General features: G+C 47.5%; 1 protein-coding gene across 1 annotated transcript in view; it reads left to right on the forward strand.

The window, feature by feature from the left end:
- The window catches only part of INSC (INSC spindle orientation adaptor protein), a 114,175-nt gene that overhangs the window by 19,392 nt on the left and 71,953 nt on the right, over positions 1-22,830 (forward strand). Inside the window, exons 2-4 of the mRNA XM_040409628.1 lie at positions 10,700-11,045; positions 15,303-15,355; positions 15,660-15,783. Of these exons, the coding sequence (XP_040265562.1) occupies positions 10,701-11,045; positions 15,303-15,355; positions 15,660-15,783 (522 nt within the window). The 5' untranslated portion in view covers position 10,700. The remainder of the gene's footprint in view (positions 1-10,699; positions 11,046-15,302; positions 15,356-15,659; positions 15,784-22,830) is intronic.

Consider the following 22,830-nt stretch of genomic DNA (forward strand, 5'->3'; position numbering starts at 1 on the left):
ACAGAAGGTATATTGGACAATTATAGAACAGGAACAAGACCTAACGGCCCTTTAAGGGCTCATCGTCCGCAGTGAACGTCGCCCTCTTTTTCTTGGGCAATGTTCTCGTAGAGGGAGCCACATCAGCAAACCTATGGGCAAATCCAGAGTGCACAGATCCTTAAAGGGCCGGTGCACTCAATCCCATCATAGCGTAAGAGACTTTCTAATAATCTTTGTAGTTCAGTCTGTCACCATTTTAAATAGATCTGCTTGCTGTCTGCGAATAAAAGTATTCTTGTTTACATCCAGGTGCTGAAATACATCCTAGCCTAATACTACTTCTAGCTGGGGATTTGTTACAATGTCTGTCCTGCTCTGATAGTTTGTTACAATGTGTCAGTCTGGAGTCCAGGCTGCTGTTTAGGGGATGTTCTTCCCTGGACTGGGAGGCTCGGCTGGTCGGATCGGCAGTGGAGGTAGGAGTCATGTAATATAAGACAGAGCCCCCCCCCCCCACTCTATAACTTGGAGGGGTCTGGGTGTGGATTCCACTTTCTGTTCTTGAATAAACTTTGTGTCTTGTCCTTTCTTTCCAGTCCGATGGTCCCAGTAGATGCCGAGCGCAGAGGAGGATGGACACAGACTTACTGAGCACGCTGCCCGTCCAGCGGTAAGACCTGCGCCAGACATCCGTATTATTAACACTGGGTCATGTGATCGTATTATTGCATCCTGTTGAGGTCTGTTCAGATGACTTGTGGTCACTGCTGACAGTGATCAGTAGACGTACTACATGTCCCAGCAGTGCTGTCAGCCTCTGATGAGGATCCCTGAGCTCCGCCACACTAGCAGACACGGTTCCAGGGACATGGCGGAAGACATATGGGTCCTAATACAGAAGTTCAGCGTGGACCCCCCTCACCCTCCTCTTCGTTCCTGCCGGCCGGACACAACCCAATGCAACTTTCCGATGTGCCCCTGTCAGTGGTCTCCCTTTGCTTTTGTGAGTTTGGCAGTTTGCTGCTCCTGCAATTGCTGAATTTGGGGGTGCCTCCAACACTACGCTGAGTCCCCCGGACACTGTTGAGGGGTCACCACGTGTTGCAGCTCTCCGGGAGGGATGGTAAGGAGTTGTGCACCCAAATGGGAAATAAGTCGAGAGAGTCGGGGTCTGCAGTAACCAGGGGGCTTCTTTATTGGAGGAATTCAGGTGCAAAACAATACAGGTGAGGCATAGGGCTGGCTTCTCCAGTCTCCTCCCTGAGACGAGGCATAGGGCTGGCTTCTCAGTCTCCTCCCTGAGACGAGGCATAGGGCTGGCTTCTCCAGTCTTCTCCCTGAGACGAGGCATAGGGCTGGCTTCTCCAGTCTCCTCCCTGAGACGAGGCATAGGGCTGCCTTCTCCAGTCTCCTCCCTAGAACGAGGCATAGGACTGGCTTCTCCAGTCTCCTCCCTAGAACAAGGCATAGGGCTGGCTTCTCCAGTCTCCTCCCTAGAACGAGGCATAGGGCCGGCTTCTCCAGTCTCCTCCCTGGCAGAAGAAGGGTTTGATGCTGAGGAAAGGCCTGAGCGAGCTGTCCCCCTCTCTCAGAAGCCTGGTACCCCGGCCAAAGGCTGGAGGACCACGGTCTGTAGCTCAGTAAGTCCGGGTGGCTCCTTGGTCACAGGGCTGGCGACCCATGGTCTGTGGCTCAGCGTCCCCATCTCAGCGTCTTCTTCTGGTCACTCATGGTGACTGGCATAAGTCTCCCTCTCCAAGCCCTGGCCCCTAACTGCAGCACACTAGGGGCTCTGATTAATCTCCTTATATACCATTTCTAGTTAGACTGGAACCTTCTAGTGGGAGGGGTGGAGCGGAGAAACTTAGCACAAACAGTTTCAAAGTTACCACTCCTGTCTGTCATAGACTTACATTAGAGCTTCAGTGACACTCAATGGCAATGACACAGCAGTTTTTTTCAGACAAAGACAAGTTTCCAGACATAACAACAGAGCCAAACCAGACATTCAAAAGGTCAGACTGTCTGGGTTTGGTGGCAAACAAGTCTGGGTTTTTCCCTCCAAAACATGCTCATCTTTAAACTCTATGGCAGCTGTGGAAAATTACCAGCTTCTCATTCAAAGTCCCAAAAGTCTCTCTGTATCCATTAACCCTTTCCACAATTACAATGCAAATGGACAGGATATATATAACAACATACATATAAAATGCAGTTACACAGTATTATGACTTTGTGTAGGGACAGTAGGCAAATGTCCAGACTTCAAAGTACCCCTGCTCCAGGGCACTACTCTCCATGTAAGATAACATAAGGGCTCATGCACGCAAATGTATTTTTTTTGTCCGTGTCCTTTCCATTTTTTTTGCGGCCCATATGTGGAAACATTCATTTCAATAAAAACGGAAATGACTGCATGTGCATTCCGTATCCATATGTCTGCAAGTTCGTTCCGCCCAAAAATCCTATTCTTGTCCATTTTGCGGGCAAGGATAGGCATTGTTACAATAGATACGGGAAAAAAACATTTAACGCGGACATCACACGGATGACGTCCGTTTTTTTGGGGTTTTTTTTTCAGACGGATCCGTGTTTTGCGGACCGCAAAACACATACCTTTGTATGCATGAGCCTTAAAGCAGACAGATATACAAAGCCGATAGTATTATCCAGGTCTAGTGGAGTGAAGTGGTTATGGCATGCATCCCTGGTGGTCTTGGACTGTGAAGGGATTAATCTCAGTATAGCTGGTGGTATAGGGCAGTGAAGGGTTAGTGTAAGGATCCCTGGTGGGTGGCAGTTGAAGGGTTAGTGCTGCATACATGGGGTCCAGCGATCACCTATCTCCCCAGGTTCCAGCGTAGTCCAGGCTGTTGCTCCTGCGCTGATTATATTATAGCAGAAGGGGATAGAGTGGACAGAGCAGCTGTAACTCTATGGCTGCACAGTTCTCCCTATGATCAGGCAGAGTGATTAAGGTATACCCTACCTGTTCAGCTTTAGTGTGATGAGGGGGCAACCAGGTTCCTCTTCCCTGCAGGTTTTTTGTCTCTAGATCCTATAGATTTCTATCTGTTGATGTCCCTCAAATTCATTTTCTCTGGAGGTTCCACGGATTCCTCCTCTCTCTAGATCTTGCAAGTTTATTATCTCTCTAGGTCCCTCAGGTTCCTTATCTTTCTAGATCTTGCAAGTACATTACATCTAAAGATACTGTAGGTTGTCCAGGGGGCGTTTTTTTTTTTTTGTCTTTCTAGGTCCTACAGTTTTTTTTACCTCCTTTAGATCCTGTATTTTTATTTATTTTTTATGCTTTCTAGACCCTGCAGGGTTTTGTATTTTGCCTCTCTAGATCCTGCAGGTTTTCTGGTCTCTCTAAATCCTGCAGTGAGTTTCTCTCTAGATCCTACAGGTCTTTTCTTGTCTCTCTAGATCCTTCAGGTTGTAGCCTCTTTAGAACCTGTAGATTTTCTGGTCTCTCTCTTGATCCTACAGTTTTTTTTTTCTTTCTCTCTAGATCCTGCAGTAGTTTTCTTGTCTCTCTAGATCCTGCAGGTTTTTTTCTCTCTCTAGACCCTTCAGTGGTATTCTTTGTCTCTCTCTAGATCCTGCAGTTTTTTTGGTCTCTCTCTAGATCCTGCAGGTTTTTCTGGTCTGTCCAGATCCTGTTATTTGTGGGATCAGCCACCCAAACCTTGTATGAAAGACGTAAGAGCAGGAAGCGTGGCCTGGAGATCACCACGAATCCCGGACTGAGGATCACCTGTGCTATCATGTATCATCATGTATACCGGTCCGATTCTCCTCCGCTCGGCCGACTGACGCTTCTGCTAGAAGATTTTTCTGATTTCTCTTGATTCAGTCATTGATCCTGGAATTAGTTTTCTTTGCCATATGTGGAATTCTCACCTGATGGGCGTCAATACTTTTCCTGTCCCGTGTCCTTGTTGTCCACTTGTCTCCACATCTATACAGGCATGTTCACATTTAAAGGATTTTCTGCAGAGCGAGCATAATGGTTTCAGCATTAATCGGTGCAGATTTGTGGGTGTGCGGAGATCTTTCATTCATTCTTTATCCTACAAGCGAATTGCCTATTACATAGCCGATGGCTAAGGCGCTGCATGTGAACATGATCTAATGACTCACTGAGTAATGGCAGCTACATCTTGCCTCATCCTCCAGTCACATCCCAAGCCGCAGTCACAATTCAACTCTGTGCAATCAGATAGGTGCTCCCGCAATGCACCGCACTGTGATAAGGGGAAGCTGGCAGAATTTTGAATACAGCTCTAGATGTGTCTAGAGCATAAGACATGATTTTTCTAGAGTCCTCCACCATGTGCAGGTTACTCTCGCTTTATTTCCATGTAATCCGGAGGACAGACGGGGTGACTGGCGCCATCATCCAGGAAGGGCCCCCTCATGTCGTAGGACGCAGCTTCATATCTAGAGACAGTAATGAAAATGTACAGGGAGTAGTCATTATTGTAGACGGAAAAGTTCTATAACTTCCAAATAGATTTTGTGCTTCAGAGCCTCACCATCTTCCACATCTGTGCTGTCAGTGAGTGGAAACATTCTTGTTTTATTTAGAGACTGACTGGTCCTGATCACACAGCTGTGGGTTTGTTACACTGTATCGGTTTAGACAATTCTCTCTGCCCTGATACACTGTAAAAACCTGTAGCCGCAGGATTAAGAGGGGATTTTCAGTCCCTGGATGTCAGCAACAATTTTTCTACTCATTGACAGGTGCAGAGGTTTTGAGAATCCTGAAAAATTACAGTACAATGACTATTAAAAAGTTGCAGAACTTTTCACTCTCCAGTGAAGACGCTTTGTTGACAGAAATCTGGATAAGTGCGACCTGCCGACGGCGCCTGTGGACGTGGCCGCCAACGGCTCTGGACATGCCGCCGATGGCTCTGGAGGTGCCGCCGATGGCTCTGGACGTGCCGACGACCCCCTTGGACGTGCCGACGACCCCCTTGGACGTGCCGACGACCCCCTTGGACGTGCCGACGACCCCCTTGGACGTGCCGACGACCCCCTTGGATGTGCCGACGACCCCCTTGAACGTGCCATCGATGCCCCTGGACGTGCCGATGATGCCCCTGGACGTGCCGACTACGACTCTGGACGTGCCGACGATGCCCCTGGACGTGCCGACGATGCCCCTGGACGTGCCGACGATGCCCCTGGACGTGCCGACGTCCTTGATGGCAGCCAATCAGATTATGAGCCTGGGTCAGACAATGGAAGCTGAGACCTGAGGGCCTGTTTTGGGTGATTCCTCCACTTTTCTTCGCACAGTTTTCTATATTTGTAGGAAAGTGAATGAAACAAAACATTTTTTCACAGCTGCTCCTCGGCCGCAGAGCGTCTCATCGTCTCTCATCACTTCATTTTTACTGGTTGGTTTTTGCGATGTTTGCTCATTAGCAGTCAGGTATCGGGCCCCATTTGGAAGGCGGCGACCCTGTGTGTACAGGAGTATATATAGTGTCGGGGGCACTGGGTCAGCCCGCATTCGCGCTCTCGTGTGGACGTCATCGCTCGCTGCCATATTCTACATTCTAGGGTTCTCGTGGTGAATAATATATAAAATGTAAATTTCGTCTGGAGAATAATAGGCAGGTAATCGCCCTCTTGTCGGCTGAGGATCCGGCCCTCTTACATTAGCGCCGCAGCCGCCTCTATGAATGCATGCAGAGCGCGGGGGTCAATGAGGGGAACGCTCTTACCTCCTCTCATCATTGTGTATTATTGGGTCTGTAGATGAAGGGTATAAATAAGCTGCAGCAGATAGAAGTGAATGGAGTTGGGGGCTCGTGGCTAGCACGCTCAGGGGGTCAGTATACGGAATAGTGACACTTCCCTAACGGACTGATCTGCAGCGAAATGTGACGGGTCCGTGGTGATACTAAACGTGGATCCAGGAAAGTCCAGGAAAATCTGAAGGACGGGTCATGTGATCCCCCGATAGTTTACGGAAGTGCAGGAATGTGGATACAATGTAACCTGATCCCCAAACCAAATGTATCATCGTAAGGTCACACCTGTAAGACAGACGGACGGACGGATATGAGAAAAAAACAACGCTCCATAGTGAAACCATCCGATGTAGAATAAGCGCTCACCACACCTAGGGTCCCACGTGTGGTATGGAGAATGGCTGCTGCTCCCTCTGTACGGTCCCGGACCACGGAGGCCACAGTGAAAGTTCAGAAGAGAAGTAAAAGAACAGATCTCGGGGGGCGTTCCCCCTCCACAGTGTCATTAACGCCTTTGTGTCCGTATATATACACCCTCATGTCTATATCTGAAGAAGCCGATCGTCCAGTGGCGAAACGCGTTATACTTTTTTGGTTTTGATAAAAAGTTTTAATTGGATTGGCAGCGACCCGAGAACTGTCCTTTTAGTTCTCTTCTGGAGATATGGCTATGAGAGAGATAGATAATAGATAGATAGATAATAGATAGATAGATAGATAGATAGATAGATAGATAGATAGATAGATAGATAATAGATAGATAATAGATAGATAGATAGATGGATAGATAGATAGATATGAGATAGATAGATAGATATGAGATAGATAGATAGATAGATAGATAGATAGATAGATAGATAGATAGATAATAGATAGATAGATAGAAGGATAGATAGATAGATATGAGATAGATAGATAGATAGATAGATAGATATGAGATAGATAGATATGAGATAGATAGATAGATAATAGATAGATAGATAGATAGATAGATATATATGGGATGGATAGATAGATAGATAGATAGATAGATAGATAGATAGATATGAGATAGATAGATAGATAGATAGATAGATAGATAGATAGATAGATATGAGATAGATAGATAGATAGATAATAGATAGATAGATAATAGATAGATAGATAGATAGATAGATAGATAGATAGATAGATAGATAGATAGATAGATAAATAGATAGATAGATAGATAATAGATAGATATGAGATAGATAGATAATAGATAGATAGATAGATAGATATGAGATAGATGGATGATAATGGATTTTGTGAAGCATTTGCTGACATTTTCTTCCATGCGGGGAGTGAACTTTCTGTGGGTTTTTCTCTCTTGGATCCATTAACATTTGGGCTCCCCTTCTTGCCCGGATTCCAGACAATTAACCTTCTCTGATGAGTTTCCGTCCTCGCACCTACAGGACTCCTGATCTCATCTGCCGCTCCTTTAAAGGGCAAGTGTCGCAGTGAGGGGGGGGCCTGGCGCTCTGTCACTAGATGGACGATTCCATGGTTATCGCCGTTGGAGATTTCTTGGAATTAAGGAGCACTCCTCCCGAAGCGCTGTCCGGCCGCCGCCTCCTGACTGCATTATCTAATGACATCCCAGGCCGGCGGAAACAGATCTCCTCATCCTGCAAGACAATGTCCGGCCGCACCCAGACGTCAATTGTTATACATTTCTAGGAGGAGCAACAGCAGGAGTACAACACAGACGTAGGGCGCAAGCACTCTACCGCGCCGTGTTTTGCAGTCCGCAAAACGGACAAGAATAGGACATGTTCTATTTTTTTTGAAGGGGGGGGCACAGAACGGAGCAACGGATGCAGACAGCACACGGAGTGCTGTCTGCATTATTTGTGGCCCCATTGAAGTGAAATGTCACGGGGCATCCAAGTATTTACTGCAATAAACCAAAAGAAAACTACAAATCTCCAAATTCTGAACTAGAAAAAAATTAACTGATTTAATAATAATACCAGAGCTGAAATCCCTGAGCATCTCCTGCTTGTACCTCAGGATCAATTATGTAAGGTGTGACCACAGCAACTCCACCAGCAGAATAGTGAGTGCAGCTCTGGAGTATAATACAGGATGGAACTCAGGATCAGTACAGGATAAGTAATGTATGTACACAGTGACTGCACCAGCAGAATAGTGAGTGCAGCTCTGGAGTATAATACAGGATGTAACTCAGGATCAGTACAGGATAAGTAATGTATGTACACAGTGACTGCACCAGCAGAATAGTGAGTGCAGCTCTGGAGTATAATACAGGATGTAACTCAGGATCAGTACAGGATAAGTAATGCATGTACACAGTGACTGCACCAGCAGAATAGTGAGTGCAGCTCTGGAGTATAATGCAGGATGTAACCCAGGATCAGTACAGGATAAGTAATGCATGTACACAGTGACTCCACCAGCAGAATAGTGAGTGCAGCTCTGGAGTATAATACAGGATGTAACTCAGGATCAGTACAGGATAAGTAATGTATGTATACAGTGACTGCACCAGCAGAATAGTGAGTGCAGCTCTGGGGTATATTACAGGATGTAACTCAGGATCAGTACAGGATAAGTAATATATGTACACAGTGACTGCACCAGCAGAATAGTGAGTACAGCTCTGGAGTATAATACAGGATGTAACTCAGGATCAGTACAGGATAAGTAATGTATGTACACAGTGACTGCACCAGCAGAATAGTGAGTGCAGCTCTGGAGTATAATACAGTATATAACTCAGGATCAGTACAGGATAAGTAATGTATGTACACAGTGACTGTACCAGCAGAATAGTGAGTGCAGCTCTGGAGTATAATACAGGATGTAACTCAGGATCAGTACAGGATAAGTAATGTATGTACACAGTGACTGCACCAGCAGAATAGTGAGTGCAGCTCTGGAGTATAATACAGGATGTAACTCAGGATAAGTACAGGATAAGTAATGTATGTACACAGTGACTGCACCAGCAGAATAGTGAGTGCAGCTCTGGAGTATAATACAGGATGTAACTCAGTATCAGTACAGGATAAGTAATGTATGTACACAGTGACTGCACCAGCAGAATAGTGAGTGCAGCTCTGGGGTATATTACAGGATGTAACTCAGGATCAGTACAGGATAAGTAATATATGTACACAGTGACTGCACCAGCAGAATAGTGAGTGCAGCTCTGGAGTATAATACAGGATGTAACTCAGGATCAGTACAGGATAAGTAATGTATATACACAGTGACTGCACCAGCAGAATAGTGAGTGCAGCTCTGGAGTATAATACAGGATGTAACCCAGGATCAGTACAGGATAAGTAATGTATGTACACAGTGACTGCACCAGCAGAATAGTGAGTGCAGCTCTGGTGTATAATACAGGATGTAACCCAGGATCAGTACAGGAGAAGTAATGTATGTACACAGTGACTCCACCAGCAGAATAGTGAGTGCAGCTCTGGGGTATAATACAGGATGTAACCCAGGATCAGTACAGGATAAGTAATGTATGTACACAGTGACTGCACCAGCAGAATAGTGAGTGCAGCTCTGGAGTATAATACAGGATGTAACTCAGGATCAGTAATGTATGTACACAGTGACTGCACCAGCAGAATAGTAAGTGCAGCTCTGGGGTATAATACAGGATGTAACTCAGGATCAGTACAGGATAAGTAATGTATGTACACAGTGACTGCACCAGCAGAATTGTGAGTGCAGCTCTGGGGTATAATACAGGATATAACTCAGGATCAGCATAAGATAAGTAATGTATGTACACAGTGACTGCACCAGCAGAATAGTGAGTGCAGCTCTGGGGTATAATACAGGATGTAACCCAGGATCAGTACAGGATAAGTAATGTATGTACACAGTGACTGCACCAGCAGAATAGTGAGTGCAGCTCTGGAGTATAATACAGGATGTAACTCAGGATCAGTAATGTATGTACACAGTGACTGCACCAGCAGAATAGTGAGTGCAGCTCTGGGGTATAATACAGGATGTAATTCAGTATCAGTACAGGATAAGTAATGTATGTACACAGTGACTGCACCAGCAGAATTGTGAGTGCAGCTCTGGGGTATAATGCAGGTATCACTGTGTCTAATCCATCTCATTGCTGCAGTTTTTTCCCAGGATCCTCACTCCTATGCATTGTATGTTTGCACATTTGCTCTTTTAGGTTTTCGGTCCAGTCCCCTAGTCATTGGTCTTTTCTGCTGTTTTTGCTGTATCTTGTAATGCGGTGAATCACTTATCAGATAATCCGGGCTTTGAGAACACGTTCCAGGAGTATAAATTTTCTGAGTGACTCAGAGTTGCACATTTGTACAGTATCTGCTGAGTAAATTTAACATTCTCCATATCCTAACACTAAAATCAATGAATTTAATTACTTTTATTAAAACGGAGAAGACACGATGAGGAAAAGCTTCAGAGAGGAAGCAGAATTAAAGTGTGGTGGGGGAGGGGATGCTGAACCTCCACTCGTGACAAATGCTGGAAATCGCTCTGGTTTCTTCCAGTACCACAGAGTCCAGGAGCACAATGGCGACGTCCGTCACTAGCCGCCTGACTACTAACCCCACCATTGCAGTCTGACCCACCCTCCATAGCCTACAGTCAACTACATCCTGTTGTAGTTGACTTAGCCACAAGCCCACCGCAGCTGTCCTGCCAAACCAATGGGATCTGACCTGTGCTCCCCCACAGACAGGACATCCCATTATATCAGTGTGTGGCCTCTTTAAATGTAAGAACTATGGGGTGAAGTGTCACGACCCAAGCCCTGTGTAATGAATCTCCATATAATTTTCTAAAGTAGACAGTCGACTAATAGCGAAAGGTTTATCCAAACCTCCATGTGTGTCCTAATCTCCTGCCCTTGGTGGCGCTCAAGTAATATGTGGTGTCTGTTGCAGGATGAACCTCATGCAGGTGGACTCGGTTCAGCGGTGGATGGATGACCTCCTGCTGATGACGGAGTGCGAGTGCATGTGCATTCTCCAGTCTAAACCCATCAGCATTGACGATGACTCTCAGACCGACCTGATGTTCTCCTCACAAGACAGCACTCAGAACAGCTTGGAGATGCTGCTGAGGAGAGCTTGGATCATTAGCACCGAGCTCACAAAGATTGTCCAAAAGCTGGAGAAGAACCGCTGGAAACGGGTCCATTCTATGAGCATCAGAACCGACTGCCATGTGCAGTCCATGATCAAGGAATACAATATGTTCAGCAGAACATCAACAGAACAGATGCAAGAGGTAAGGTGAAAACTGTGTAGGCCCGTCAAAGTGTGCACATATTGGTCAAGAGGAAGTAAACAAGGTCCACAGGGTCCTGTCACCAACACTGAAATAGGTCCTGTAGATAGGAGGTGTAATTCTAGATGAGGCAGCCAAAAGGGATTCATGTCCATCTTTTTGCCACTTCCTACACGAGAGTAGATAGCTGTGAAGGTCTACTGGGTACTGTCCACCTTCCTGTCTCTTCATACACCAGAGTATCTAGCCACCTGGGTCTACCAGGGTTTTGCCACCTTTCTGTCTCTTCCTACACCAGAGTAGCTAGCCACAAAGGTCTACTGGGTCCTGTCCACCTTTCTGCAATTTCCTACACCAGAGTAACTAGCCATGAAAGTCTGCTCGGTCCTCTCCACCTTTAGATCTTTTCATACACCAGAGTAACTAACTACAAGGGTCTATCAAGGATCTGCCCACCTTTTGTATCTCTTCCTACACCACAGTAGCTAACCACCTGGGTCTACCAGGGTTCCGTCCACCTTTCTATCTCTTCCTATACAAGAGTAGCTAGCCACAAAGGTCTACTGGGTCCTGTTCATCTTTTTGCCCCTTCCTACACCAGAGTAGCTAGCCACAAAGGTCTACTGGGTCCTGTCCACCTTCCTGTCTCTTCATACACCAGAATAGCTAGCCACCTGGGTCTACCAGGCTTTTGCCACCTTTCTGTCTCTTCCTACACCAGAGTAACTAGCCATGAAAGTCTTCTCGGTCCTCTCCACCTTTAGATCTTTTCATACACCAGAGTAACTAACTACAAGGGTCTATCAAGGATCTGCCCACCTTTCTATCTCTTCCTACACCACAGTAGCTAACCACCTGGGTCTACCAGGGTTCCGTCCACCTTTCTATCTCTTCCTATACAAGAGTAGCTAGCCACGGGGTCTACTGGGGTGGTGTCCACCCTTTACTGTCGCCTCCAGCACTGGAGTAGGTAGCCACGAGGTGTCATTCTAGGAGGGGTCTAAGAGGGTATACCAGGTTCTGTCCATTCAGGGGAACAGACTCCTCTGCCATCACCTTAGCAGTTAGCACAGGAACTAGTTAAATAGTTGGCCGTGTCATTGGTGGTTGCCCTTCAGGCACTAGGGCACACGTTTGTCTTCCACCTGTACTGGGTCAATGCAACATTGGAGTCCACACAGTCTCTGTGTCTGCTTGACCATGGGCTCACTACTTTGCCCTGTGCAGCAGGCACTCACTGCCCCATCTGTCTAAACTCTAGCAAAGCCCCAGAGGATCGCTCTCTCTGCAATGTCCTGCATCTGGTGCCCAACTCTCTGCTGCTGAGTCCTAGCAGTGCGTCACCACCAAGGGATCCAAGCATCAAGAGGGGAATTGTGTACAGAGCACAGGTGCGTGCTCGGCCAAAGTTCTGGTTCCAGCTTTCCCTTTTTATAAGGTCCTTTTCGCTGCCCAGAGGAACACTATGGTGCAATGTCCTAAGGTCCCTGCTTTACATCGTCTCAAGCCACCCTGCACATGGCCATACCCAGGAAGCCTGTGCCCCATCCTGCTTACCAGGACTACACTCTGTCATACAGACCGCCATTGTCCATCAGACTCACCGTGGCCTGTGCAGAACACAGAGTTCTCTGCATCGGTGACCCCTACGGCCTGTGGTGCCCTCTATTTATGCACTAAATACTGATGCAGCACTTAACAAGTTAAAAAATCGGTCACAAGAAACTTTATCTTGACTTTTCAGTGGATTTTGTGTTTTATGTCAAGTTAAAGTTTGCAGCAACAGTGTATTTAACGCGTTGCCACTTGTAGTTCTTTCCTTAATAACCTCCTTCGGATACAACAGATTGGAGGCTTTAGGTCATTCAATGTTTTTGAGCTCTTTCTGGGGGGCGTCCAGGACCCTCACAGACCTTGAACCCGACAAGAGCAGATGGTAAAGATCAGGCATCCTTCTGGGGAAAGGTGCACAGATTACTACTGGACAAAATGAGCATACAATTGCCAGATTCACCAACTCGATATATACAGTACAGACCAAAAGTTTGGACACACCTTCTCATTTAAAGAGTTTTCTTTATTTTCATGACTATGAAAATTGTAGATTCACACTGAAGGCATCAAAACTATGAATTAACACATGTGGAATTATATACATAACAAACAAGTGTGAAACAACTGAAAATATGTCATATTCTAGGTTCTTCAAAGTAGCCACCTTTTGCTTTGATTACTGCTTTGCACACTCTTGGCATTCTCTTGATGAGCTTCAAGAGGTAGTCCCCTGAAATGGTCTTCACTTCACAGGTGTGCCCTGTCAGGTTTAATTAGTGGGATTTCTTTCCTTATAAATGGGGTTGGGACCATCAGTGGCGTTGAGGAGAAGTCAGGTGGATACACAGCTGATAGTCCTACTGAATAGACTGTTATAATTTGTATTATGGCAAGAAAAAAGCAGCTAAGTAAAGAAAATCGAGTGGCCATCATTACTTTAAGAAATGAAGGTCAGTCAGTCAGCCGAAAAATTGGGAAAACTTTGAAAGTAAGGGCTATTTGACCATGAAGGAGAGTGATGGGGTGCTGCGCCAGATGACCTGGCCTCCACAGTCACTGGACCTGAACCCAATCGAGATGGTTTGGGGTGAGCTGGACCGCAGAGTGAAGGCAAAAGGGCCAACAAGTGCTAAGCATCTCTGGGAACTCCTTCAAGACTGTTGGAAGAGCATTTCAGGGGACTACCTCTTGAAGCTCATCAAGAGAATGCCAAGAGTGTGCAAAGCAGTAATCAAAGCAAAAGGTGGCTACTTTGAAGAACCTAGAATATGACATATTTTCAGTTGTTTCACACTTGTTTGTTATGTATATAATTCCACATGTGTTAATTCATCGTTTTGATGCCTTCATAGTCATGAAAATAAAGAAAACTCTTTGAATGGGAAGGTGTGTCCAAACTTTTGGTCTGTACTGTATATATTCCAACATAACACATCGCACCAGCATATCCCAATGATAGCACATCTCTTTCTATGAGCAGCGAAGAGATTATTATTGCATTGGCTGAAGTTATTTCCCAGTTAAAAAAAAATGCTTAATGCTGGAGATAGTAGAGGTGGAAAGTAAAAAAACAAAGATGACAAACACCTTATTTTAAAAAAAAAAGGCAAACTTTTATTGAGAGTTTCTCAACAGACGAAGAAATACAAATGATAAGTGACACCTTTCCAATTAACAACATTGTATCTCTTAGGGAAACAGATTAGGCAGACTTCAGATAGAACTCCAAAATTCCACTGGCAGAAGGGAGAGTAGAGACAGATGAAACATAAAGTACTCCAGACATAACTTGTTACATCACTCAAAGAAAATCCTATGTTAGGAGCTCAAATAAATAACAGGAGACCGAACCACAATGCGACTATAAGATATCATTAGAAAAACAGATGACTGTGCTGAGAGAAGGGGTGGAAGGTAGAAAGGGAAGTTGGGGAAAATAAAAATATTGTTTAATAGTAAATAAAGCATATTCTATATTGTAAACACAGGATATATATTTCTGTTTACAGATGTTTCAAGTACCGATATGTGTAAACAGGTGATTGCTTTAATGAAAATAAAAAATGTTTAAAAAAAAAAAGATCCGGCGTCCTATGAGGAAGATGAGGGTTGTTGTATTTCTTTTCTTTTCCGTCTAAACTTTGTAAAATGTGCCGGAGCCTGGAGCAGAGAGAACGTCCAGACCTTCATTCTGCATTCAAGGCGCTGGGCGATGGCGGCTGCTAGTTAATTGTACGGATGACGGTTTATTGCGATAATTGAATGACTTCGGACGGTTCAGATGTTTTCTCTTTCAGCGTGAAACACAACCTGAATTATCTACTTGTAATTTCCCGAGGTCGGAGCCATCACATTCGCGGTGTGGCTTCTCGTCGCCGCCTCTCCACTCTCACACACTTATCCTTGTAATAGTTGCTTGGGATCGACATAAATTATGGGAAAAAATAATGTGTTATCAGGTTTCCGAGTAGAATAATAACGTCTAATGAAGTCGTTTCCGAGGAGAGTGAATGCAATCACACCGCGGCGGATGAAAAATATGTTTTTCGGACGATTGACTTGTTGGGTGGATGTTCTGCTGACCGCTTCGAGTATTTATAGATCGGCTGATAGTTACGGGCGGACAGCACATCAGCTTGATGTTTATGGGTGCTGGCCCTTTAAATGAGACCAATAACAAATGTTTCTTTTATTCCTCCACAGAATGAAAGTTTATTAATGGAGAAATGTTCTGAACTCACAGAAATCACTGAAAGGTAAGAACGAGTCATGGCGACATGAATGGCGCGAGCCGCTGGGTCTGTGAATATTGGTTCAGGGCACAATCTCTTATTACTTTAGGGGTACACTCACAATTATGGGGGGCAGCGGCTGCAGCTTGCTTAAAGGGGCTGGATGAGGAAAGAAAACTTGCTGTTTTTCCAGAAACAGCGCCATCCTTCTATATGGGCTGATCAGGTACTGCAGCTTAGCTCTTCCATTCACTTCTGTAATACCAGAGACACCCCTGGTCCCGGCCACATTGTGCTGCCCTCTGACCCTCCCCAAATTCTCTTCTAGATGCACCCGGACAAGTGATGAAGAAGTCCTTTCAGCAATGAAGGTCTCCATCAATGAGGTCCTGACTGCGGTCGGACAGTCCTTCAGTCAGCTGATTAATCTGGCTTTGATCCAGGAGGTGAAGGTAAATGAATATCAATAATATAATACATCAGAATACAAATAATATGTAATACAAAATAATAACAAAAGGAAAAATATAGTTCCATGCAAATAACATAATGCAACAGAATAATTCTAATAACGATTATAGAAAAATATAATTTCATGGAATGTAATATAATATAATACAATAATCCCACCCCGAGAAGTTGTTGTTGGGGTGAAGTTTCCTTCTGCTGAGCCCCTGGGAATGGTCTGGGCAGAGACGGGTGTAATGCAGCGGCCGCCTGGGTCTGGATGATGGGATGTCACACCATTCTCTCTACTGGTGTCTGTCTGGGCCGTCCGGAGCCTGTTCACCACGTTGGTGCCCTCGCGTAACCACATCTCCCAACAGAAAGGTCAGAACATCGAAACCACCATCCTGCTTCTCTCAGTCCAATGATGCGTTGTTATGAGGCATGTCTAGCCGTCACAATCTCTGACCAAGAAGTGCACTGCCCAGAAGTAGCCTCTGAGAGCCTTTCTATAAGGAAACAATTTTACGCACTCTTGTACAAAGACCCAGTGTCTAATCAGACCTCGCCTGTAACTTCTATTAGGACGGAATGAATAACGGAATGCCTGGTCCGTGGTAACGAAATCCATAACGCAACTCTTCTTTTGCCACCAAAGGAACCGTGAACGAATTTGAAAATATGAAATTCGCTCATCTCTAGTGACATTGTATCACTCAGTAGTTACTTTGTATACGGCGCAGCCAAAGAACATGGCAGATATGTCGTCACTTCCTGATCACGGAGGGTCTGAGGACTCTGCCACCCGTCCAGATCATACCGTATCTACCGCCTGGGGGTCTTTCATGCTGTAAGTGATAGAGTTGGATGTTTCAGTCTGAAATCTGCTACAAATCCGCAATGTGTGAACCCGGCCTGAGGCTTGTGGCGCGGCTGCTGCAGAGCTCGATGGGGATTTTTAGATTTAACCCTTTGTATTTTATAGTCTGAAACTCCCGATAATTCTGCAGCTTGATAGGGGCTGGCGGTTAGCGGCACGCCCTCACTTCCCTGCAGTGTTCTCTGCTCCATCTACACGGGGTTATAAAACCTCCATTCACAGGTATTGTAAATCTGTAGAGGATTTTTGGTGCAGTTCTGAAATAAATCTTTCACCTGTGAAATGGCTGTAGCGTACAGCATATTCCAGCGCAGCCGTCATTTAGGTTTTTTTCTCACAAATTCAGTACAATTTTTTCCCCACAGATTCAGGATAGTTGCAGCAATCAAGCTGTGAACATATGTGCAGTGTGAATATGGCCTAAGGGCGTGTTCAGACATAGCCACAAGCAAAGCTGAAACTACAAAGATGCGTATTAACCACTGACCGCCAGGGATCGCAGCACACACAGGACACTCCTTAAACCTGCAGCAATTAGTGGTAAGATGTGCCTGTGATCTTTGAGGGGGGCTTTGTCCTGCATGGACCTCCTGCACCAGGATTTGACTGGTGGAGGATTTGTCCTGCATGGACCTCCTGAACCAGGGCCTAACGTGGAGGGCTTTCTGTCCTGCACGGACTCGCTACACTAGGACCTGACCGGTGGGGGCTTCGTGACCTGCACAGACCTCCTGAACCAGGGCCTGACGTGGAGGGCTTTCTGTCCTGCATGGACCTCCTGCACCAGGACATGACCGGTGAGGGCTTTCTGTCCTGCATGGACCTCCTGCACCAGGACATGACCGGTGAGGGCTTTCTGTCCTGCATGGACCTCCTGCACCAGGACCTGACCGGTCGGGGATTTGTCCTGAATGGACCTCCTGCTCCAGGACCTGACCGGTGGGGGGCTTTCTGTCCTTCAAAGACCTCCTGCACCAGGATCTGACTGGTGGGGGGGGGGGCTTTCTGTCCTGCACGGACCTCCTGCACCAGGACCTGACTGGTGGGGGGCTTTCTGTCCTGCACGGACCTCCTGCACCAGGACCTGACTGGTGGGGGGCTTTCTGTCCTGCACGGTCCTCCTGCACCAGGACCTGACCGGTGGGGAACTTTCTGTCCTGTACGGACCTCCTGCACCAGGACCTGACCAGATGGGGGGCTTTCTGTCCTGCACGGACCTCCTGCACTAGGACCTGACCGGTGGGGGGCTTTCTGGCCTGTACGGACCTCCTGCACCAGGACCTGACCGGATGGGGGGCTTTCTGTCCTGCACGGACCTCCTGCACCAGGACCTGACCGGTCGGGGATTTGTCCTGAATGGACCTCCTGCTCCAGGACCTGACCGGTGGGGGGCTTTCTGTCCTTCAAAGACCTCCTGCACCAGGACCTGACTGGTGGGGGGCTTTCTGTCCTGCACGGTCCTCCTGCACCAGGACCTGACCGGTGGGGGGCTTTCTGGCCTGTACGGACCTCCTGCACCAGGACCTGACCGGATGGGGGGCTTTCTGTCCTGCACGGTCCTCCTGCACCAGGACCTGACCGGTGGGTGGCTTTCTGTCCTGCACAGTCCTCCTGCACCAGGACCTGACCGGTGGGGGGCTTTCTGTCCTGCACAGTCCTCCTGCACCAGGACCTGACCGGTGGGGAACTTTCTATCCTGCACGGACCTCCTGCACCAGGACCTGACCGGTGGGGGGCTTTCTGGCCTGTACGGACCTCCTGCACCAGGACCTGACCGGTGGGGGGCTTTCTGTCCTGCACGGTCCTCCTGCACCAGGACCTGACCGGTGGGTGGCTTTCTGTCCTGCACAGTCCTCCTGCACCAACACCTGACCGGTGGGGGGCTTTCTGTCCTGCACGGTCCTCCTGCACCAGGACCTGACCGGTGGGGGGCTTTCTGTCCTGCACGGTCCTCCTGCACCAGGACCTGACTGGTGAGGGGCTTACTGTATATACAGCTATAGTGGATCGTACACCGCTACATCCATTATTTCAGGGGACAGTGAAGTTCCTTTAGTCTGCAATCTGATTATTCAGAAAGTCTGAGGGTCATGTGAGTGCTGAACAACATGGAGTCTCACCAGAACAGAAGCAATGCGGTGACTCCCCTGGTGTGACGTGGTATTTCGGGCTCCTTCAGGTTGTCAGGCCTTACATGTTAAGCTTATGGAATTTTCTATGACCAACATCTGATAATCTGGCAGCAGTCGGATGCACTGGTTCCGGATTTCCCTGAATATTCTTGATGCTCCCACATTGCGTTGTCCAAGGGCTGGCAGCTGTTGGGTTAACCCCATCATGCCTCTCCGCTCTGATCGTTATAATTGGCCGTTGTCTGCGACATTTCCACAGCCCGCTTCCCCCCGTTAATCCAGAAGGGTCACCGTCTGCAGGATCGGATGTGACAGAGAAGATTATTTTTAAGGAAAAGAACGTTTTCATGTCAAGAGGAATCGTCAGGACTGAGCGTGCGGGGAATGGGCGCTGACGGGGCGCTCGCTTTGTGAATCCGGTGAGGTCATCGCTGAAGACGGATCTGTGTCTGCTGCGCCGTTCACTAATTCATATTGAGTGATGTCATCTGATGATGTAATGCTGCGCAGTGGAGCCGCACGTCTGCCTAAGGTCACATGGCTGCAGGAAAGGCCGCCGCTTATTGTCATCTCATCCAGATTCCACCGAAATCCACAAAAAGCTTTCATCCATTATTTACCAGAGTGACAGGCACTGAGCAGATCCGCACTGACATCCCAGGGGAGAGGGGGTGGCCTGACGTCCACTCTGGGGGTAGTAGTGCTGAGAATAATGTCAAACTGCTGAATTGTGTGGCCTTTCAGAAAGATCACCTCCTGCACCCCAGCTGGTTCCCCAAAAAGAGCAGAGCTGCAGGGTAAAGCACATGGGAGAGGCAGAAGCAGGTTGAGCATCCGATGAGATAGGTTGCTCATTTCAGACTCCAGCAGACCATCCAAGTTGGAGTCGCTGATTATATATGTGCCCTGTGTGCGGATTTGCTCTGGTAGTTAGGATTAGCGGGTGCAGCACAGAGGCAAAGTAAAAGTTCTTGGTTCAAAACATCAGTGTTTATTCACACGTGAAAGCAAAACAAAAATGCAAGTTGCTTGGTGATCGTTCACACACATGAAAAGTTCATATACAAAACAGTCACCTTTTCTCCTGGGTGTTACTTCACACCCTGTTGGAAGTTCTGCCTTGTCAAGTCCACAGGCGTTAGGCGGCCTGTTCGCCCTCACAGGGGTCTGAGCCCTCCAGCCCAACTCAAGCCGCGGATCCCAGGACAGCCCTCAGATCCCAGCACACACACCTCCTGTGCTCCACTGTCAGACGGAGGTAGTCCTCTCCACCTGGAATTGCTGGCTGGTTTTTATGCCTGACAAAACCCGGCCTGGAACATGGGGAGTAGTCACCCACTAAGCACTTTGACTACTCCCAGTAACAGCCATCCCGGATCAGCTATTATAGCCATACTAAGTATCAAGGTGTCAAACAGCAACTGCTGCTGACACATAAAAACCGCCTCTTACTCCACCGAGGCCAGGAACCTCAGTGACACGTACCTATCATCCATGATGATTCCTTGTATCTTCTTACCTCCCCCCCTTTTTTCAACACTGAGAGGGTGAACACTCGCCATACAGTATACTGGGGACAGGGCATCTGTGTTTCCCTGCAACCGGCCTGCCCTGTGTTCTATGGAGAGCTTAAAGTTTTGTAAGGACAGGAACCACCTGGTGACTCGGGCATTCCTCTCTTTGGCCTGGCTCTTCCACTTGAGAGGGAGTGATCGGTCACCAGGCGGAATGTTCTCCCCAACAAATAATAGCGGAGAGACTCGAGTGCCCACTTGATAGCCAGGCACTCTCTCTCCACTATACTGTACCTGGTCTCGGCTGGGGTGAGAGTCTCCTCTAACCCTATCGCGGATTTTTTGGGGTTAGTGGTTAGTTCAGCTTTCTGAAGGGAGTCCACTACAGCCTGCACTTTGGGCAGGTGACTTTCCCAGTCGGTACTGTGGATGACTATATCATCCAGGTAAGCTGAGGCGTACCGACGATGTGGTTGCAACACAATGTCCATTAGTTGCTGAAAAGTGGCGGGGGCGCCATGCAGACCAAAGGGTAACACTGGTACAGCCCCTCCGGTGTGATGAAGGCAGTTTTCTCTTTGGCAGCCTACGTTAGGGGCACCTGCCAGTACCCTTTGGTGAGGTCCAAAACAGAAAAATGCCAGGCTTGTCCTAACCTCTCAATCAGCTCGTCTACCTGGGGCATGGGATACGCTTCAAACTTGGAGATTTCGTTTAGTTTCCGGAAATCGTTACAGAATCGGAACGACCCGTCCGGCTTTGAAATTGAAATTAAGACTATCGGACTGGCCCATTCACTTCTAGACTCCTCAATGACGTCTAGTTGCAGCATGAGCTGTACTTCCTCCGAGATGGCTTGTCGCAAAGCCTCAGGTACCCGGTATGGTTTCAACCGGATTTTGGCCTGAGGCTCAGTGACAATGTCTGGATTATGGAAGTGCGTCCAGAGAGGTCCGAGAACACGTCCGTGTTCCGACTAACAAACTCCCTGGTCTCCTGAGCCTGTTTAGAGGAGAGGCTGTCAGTAATCTTCACTGTGGCAACCGCTTCTCTTGCTTTAGACAGAGGGGCCAGTACCTCTTTTCCTAGAAAACCCGGCCGCGGTCTTCTGTACAGGTTTCCCTATCCTTCCACGGTTTCAGTAGATTCACATGGTACACCTGCTCCGGCTTCCTCCGCCCTGGCTGGTGTACCTTGTAGTTTACTTCTCCAACCTTTTTGAGTACCTCGTAGGGTCCCTGCCACCTAGACAGTAACTTACTGTCCACTGTCGGTACCAGAACCAAAACCCGATCTCCCGGGTTAAAGATCTGGACCCGAGCCTGCCAATTATACACCCGACTTTGAGCTCGCTGAGCGGCCTCCATATGCTCCTTTACCAGTGGCAACACGGTTTCCATACGTTCCTGCATCTGGGTAACATATTCAATAACGCTTTTATATGGTGTGGGTTGCTGTTCCCACGCCTCTTTGACTATGTCCAACAGACCACGTGGATGTCTGCCATATAGAAGTTCGAAGGGCGAGAACCCAGTAGAGGCCTGGGGCACTTCTCGCACTGCAAACCTAAGATAGGGCAGAAGAAGGTCCCAGTCCTTCCCATCCTTAGACACTACTCGTTTTAACATTGTTTTTAACGTTTTATTAAACCATTCTACTAGGCCGTCAGTTTGTGGGTGATAGACGGATGTCCGTATCTGCTTGATGTTCAGCAACTTACAGAGTTCCCTCATGACCTTGGACATAAACGGGGTCCCCTGGTCAGTCAGAACCTATTTAGGTAGCCTCACTCTGGAGAACATCTCCATTAACTCCTTTGCTATGAGTTTGGCCGATGTATGTCGCAGTGGCACTGGCTCCAGGTAACGAGTGGCGTAGTCTAGGACTACCAAGATATGTTGGTGCCCTCTAGCGGACTTCGGTACTGGGCCTATGAGATCCATAGCGATTCTTTCAAATGGAGTCTCGATAATAGGGAGAGGCACTAAGGGACTGCAGAACAGGTTATGGGGGCCAGTTGTTTGGCAGGTTGGGCAAGACTTACAAACGTCATCCACCTCTCTGGGCCAGTAAAACCGTTGTAGTATCCGGTCCTGTGTCTTCTGCAGTCCCAGATGACCCCCGAGAACATGTTGGTGGGTTAACTCTAACACGAGTTTTCGATAAGCCTGGGGCACCACCAATTGTTGAATGGGTTCACCCCACGGCTGGTTTACCCGATATAGCATATTCTGGTTGACCACAAAACGGGGAAACATCGACTTGGCCCCAGGTTGTTGGGGTACCCCATCAACTATTACCACATTCTCCCAGGCCCGGGATAGGGTTGGGTCTCGGTGTTGGGCTGTACCGAAATTCTCCCCGGAGACGTCGAGGTTTGCCAACTCCGGTCCCGGTGGCAATTTATGAGTTCGTAGTGCAAGTTTGCGGCGACTGCCACTTCGTGGATCCACCTGCCAGCTACGGTGGTTAGAGTCACCAGCGCTGTGTGGTAGTCTTTTAAGTCTCCGTGAATGCACATCACCC

The sequence above is a fragment of the Bufo bufo genome, chromosome 10, assembly GCF_905171765.1.
Source record: "Bufo bufo chromosome 10, aBufBuf1.1, whole genome shotgun sequence".
Taxonomy (NCBI): domain Eukaryota; kingdom Metazoa; phylum Chordata; class Amphibia; order Anura; family Bufonidae; genus Bufo; species Bufo bufo.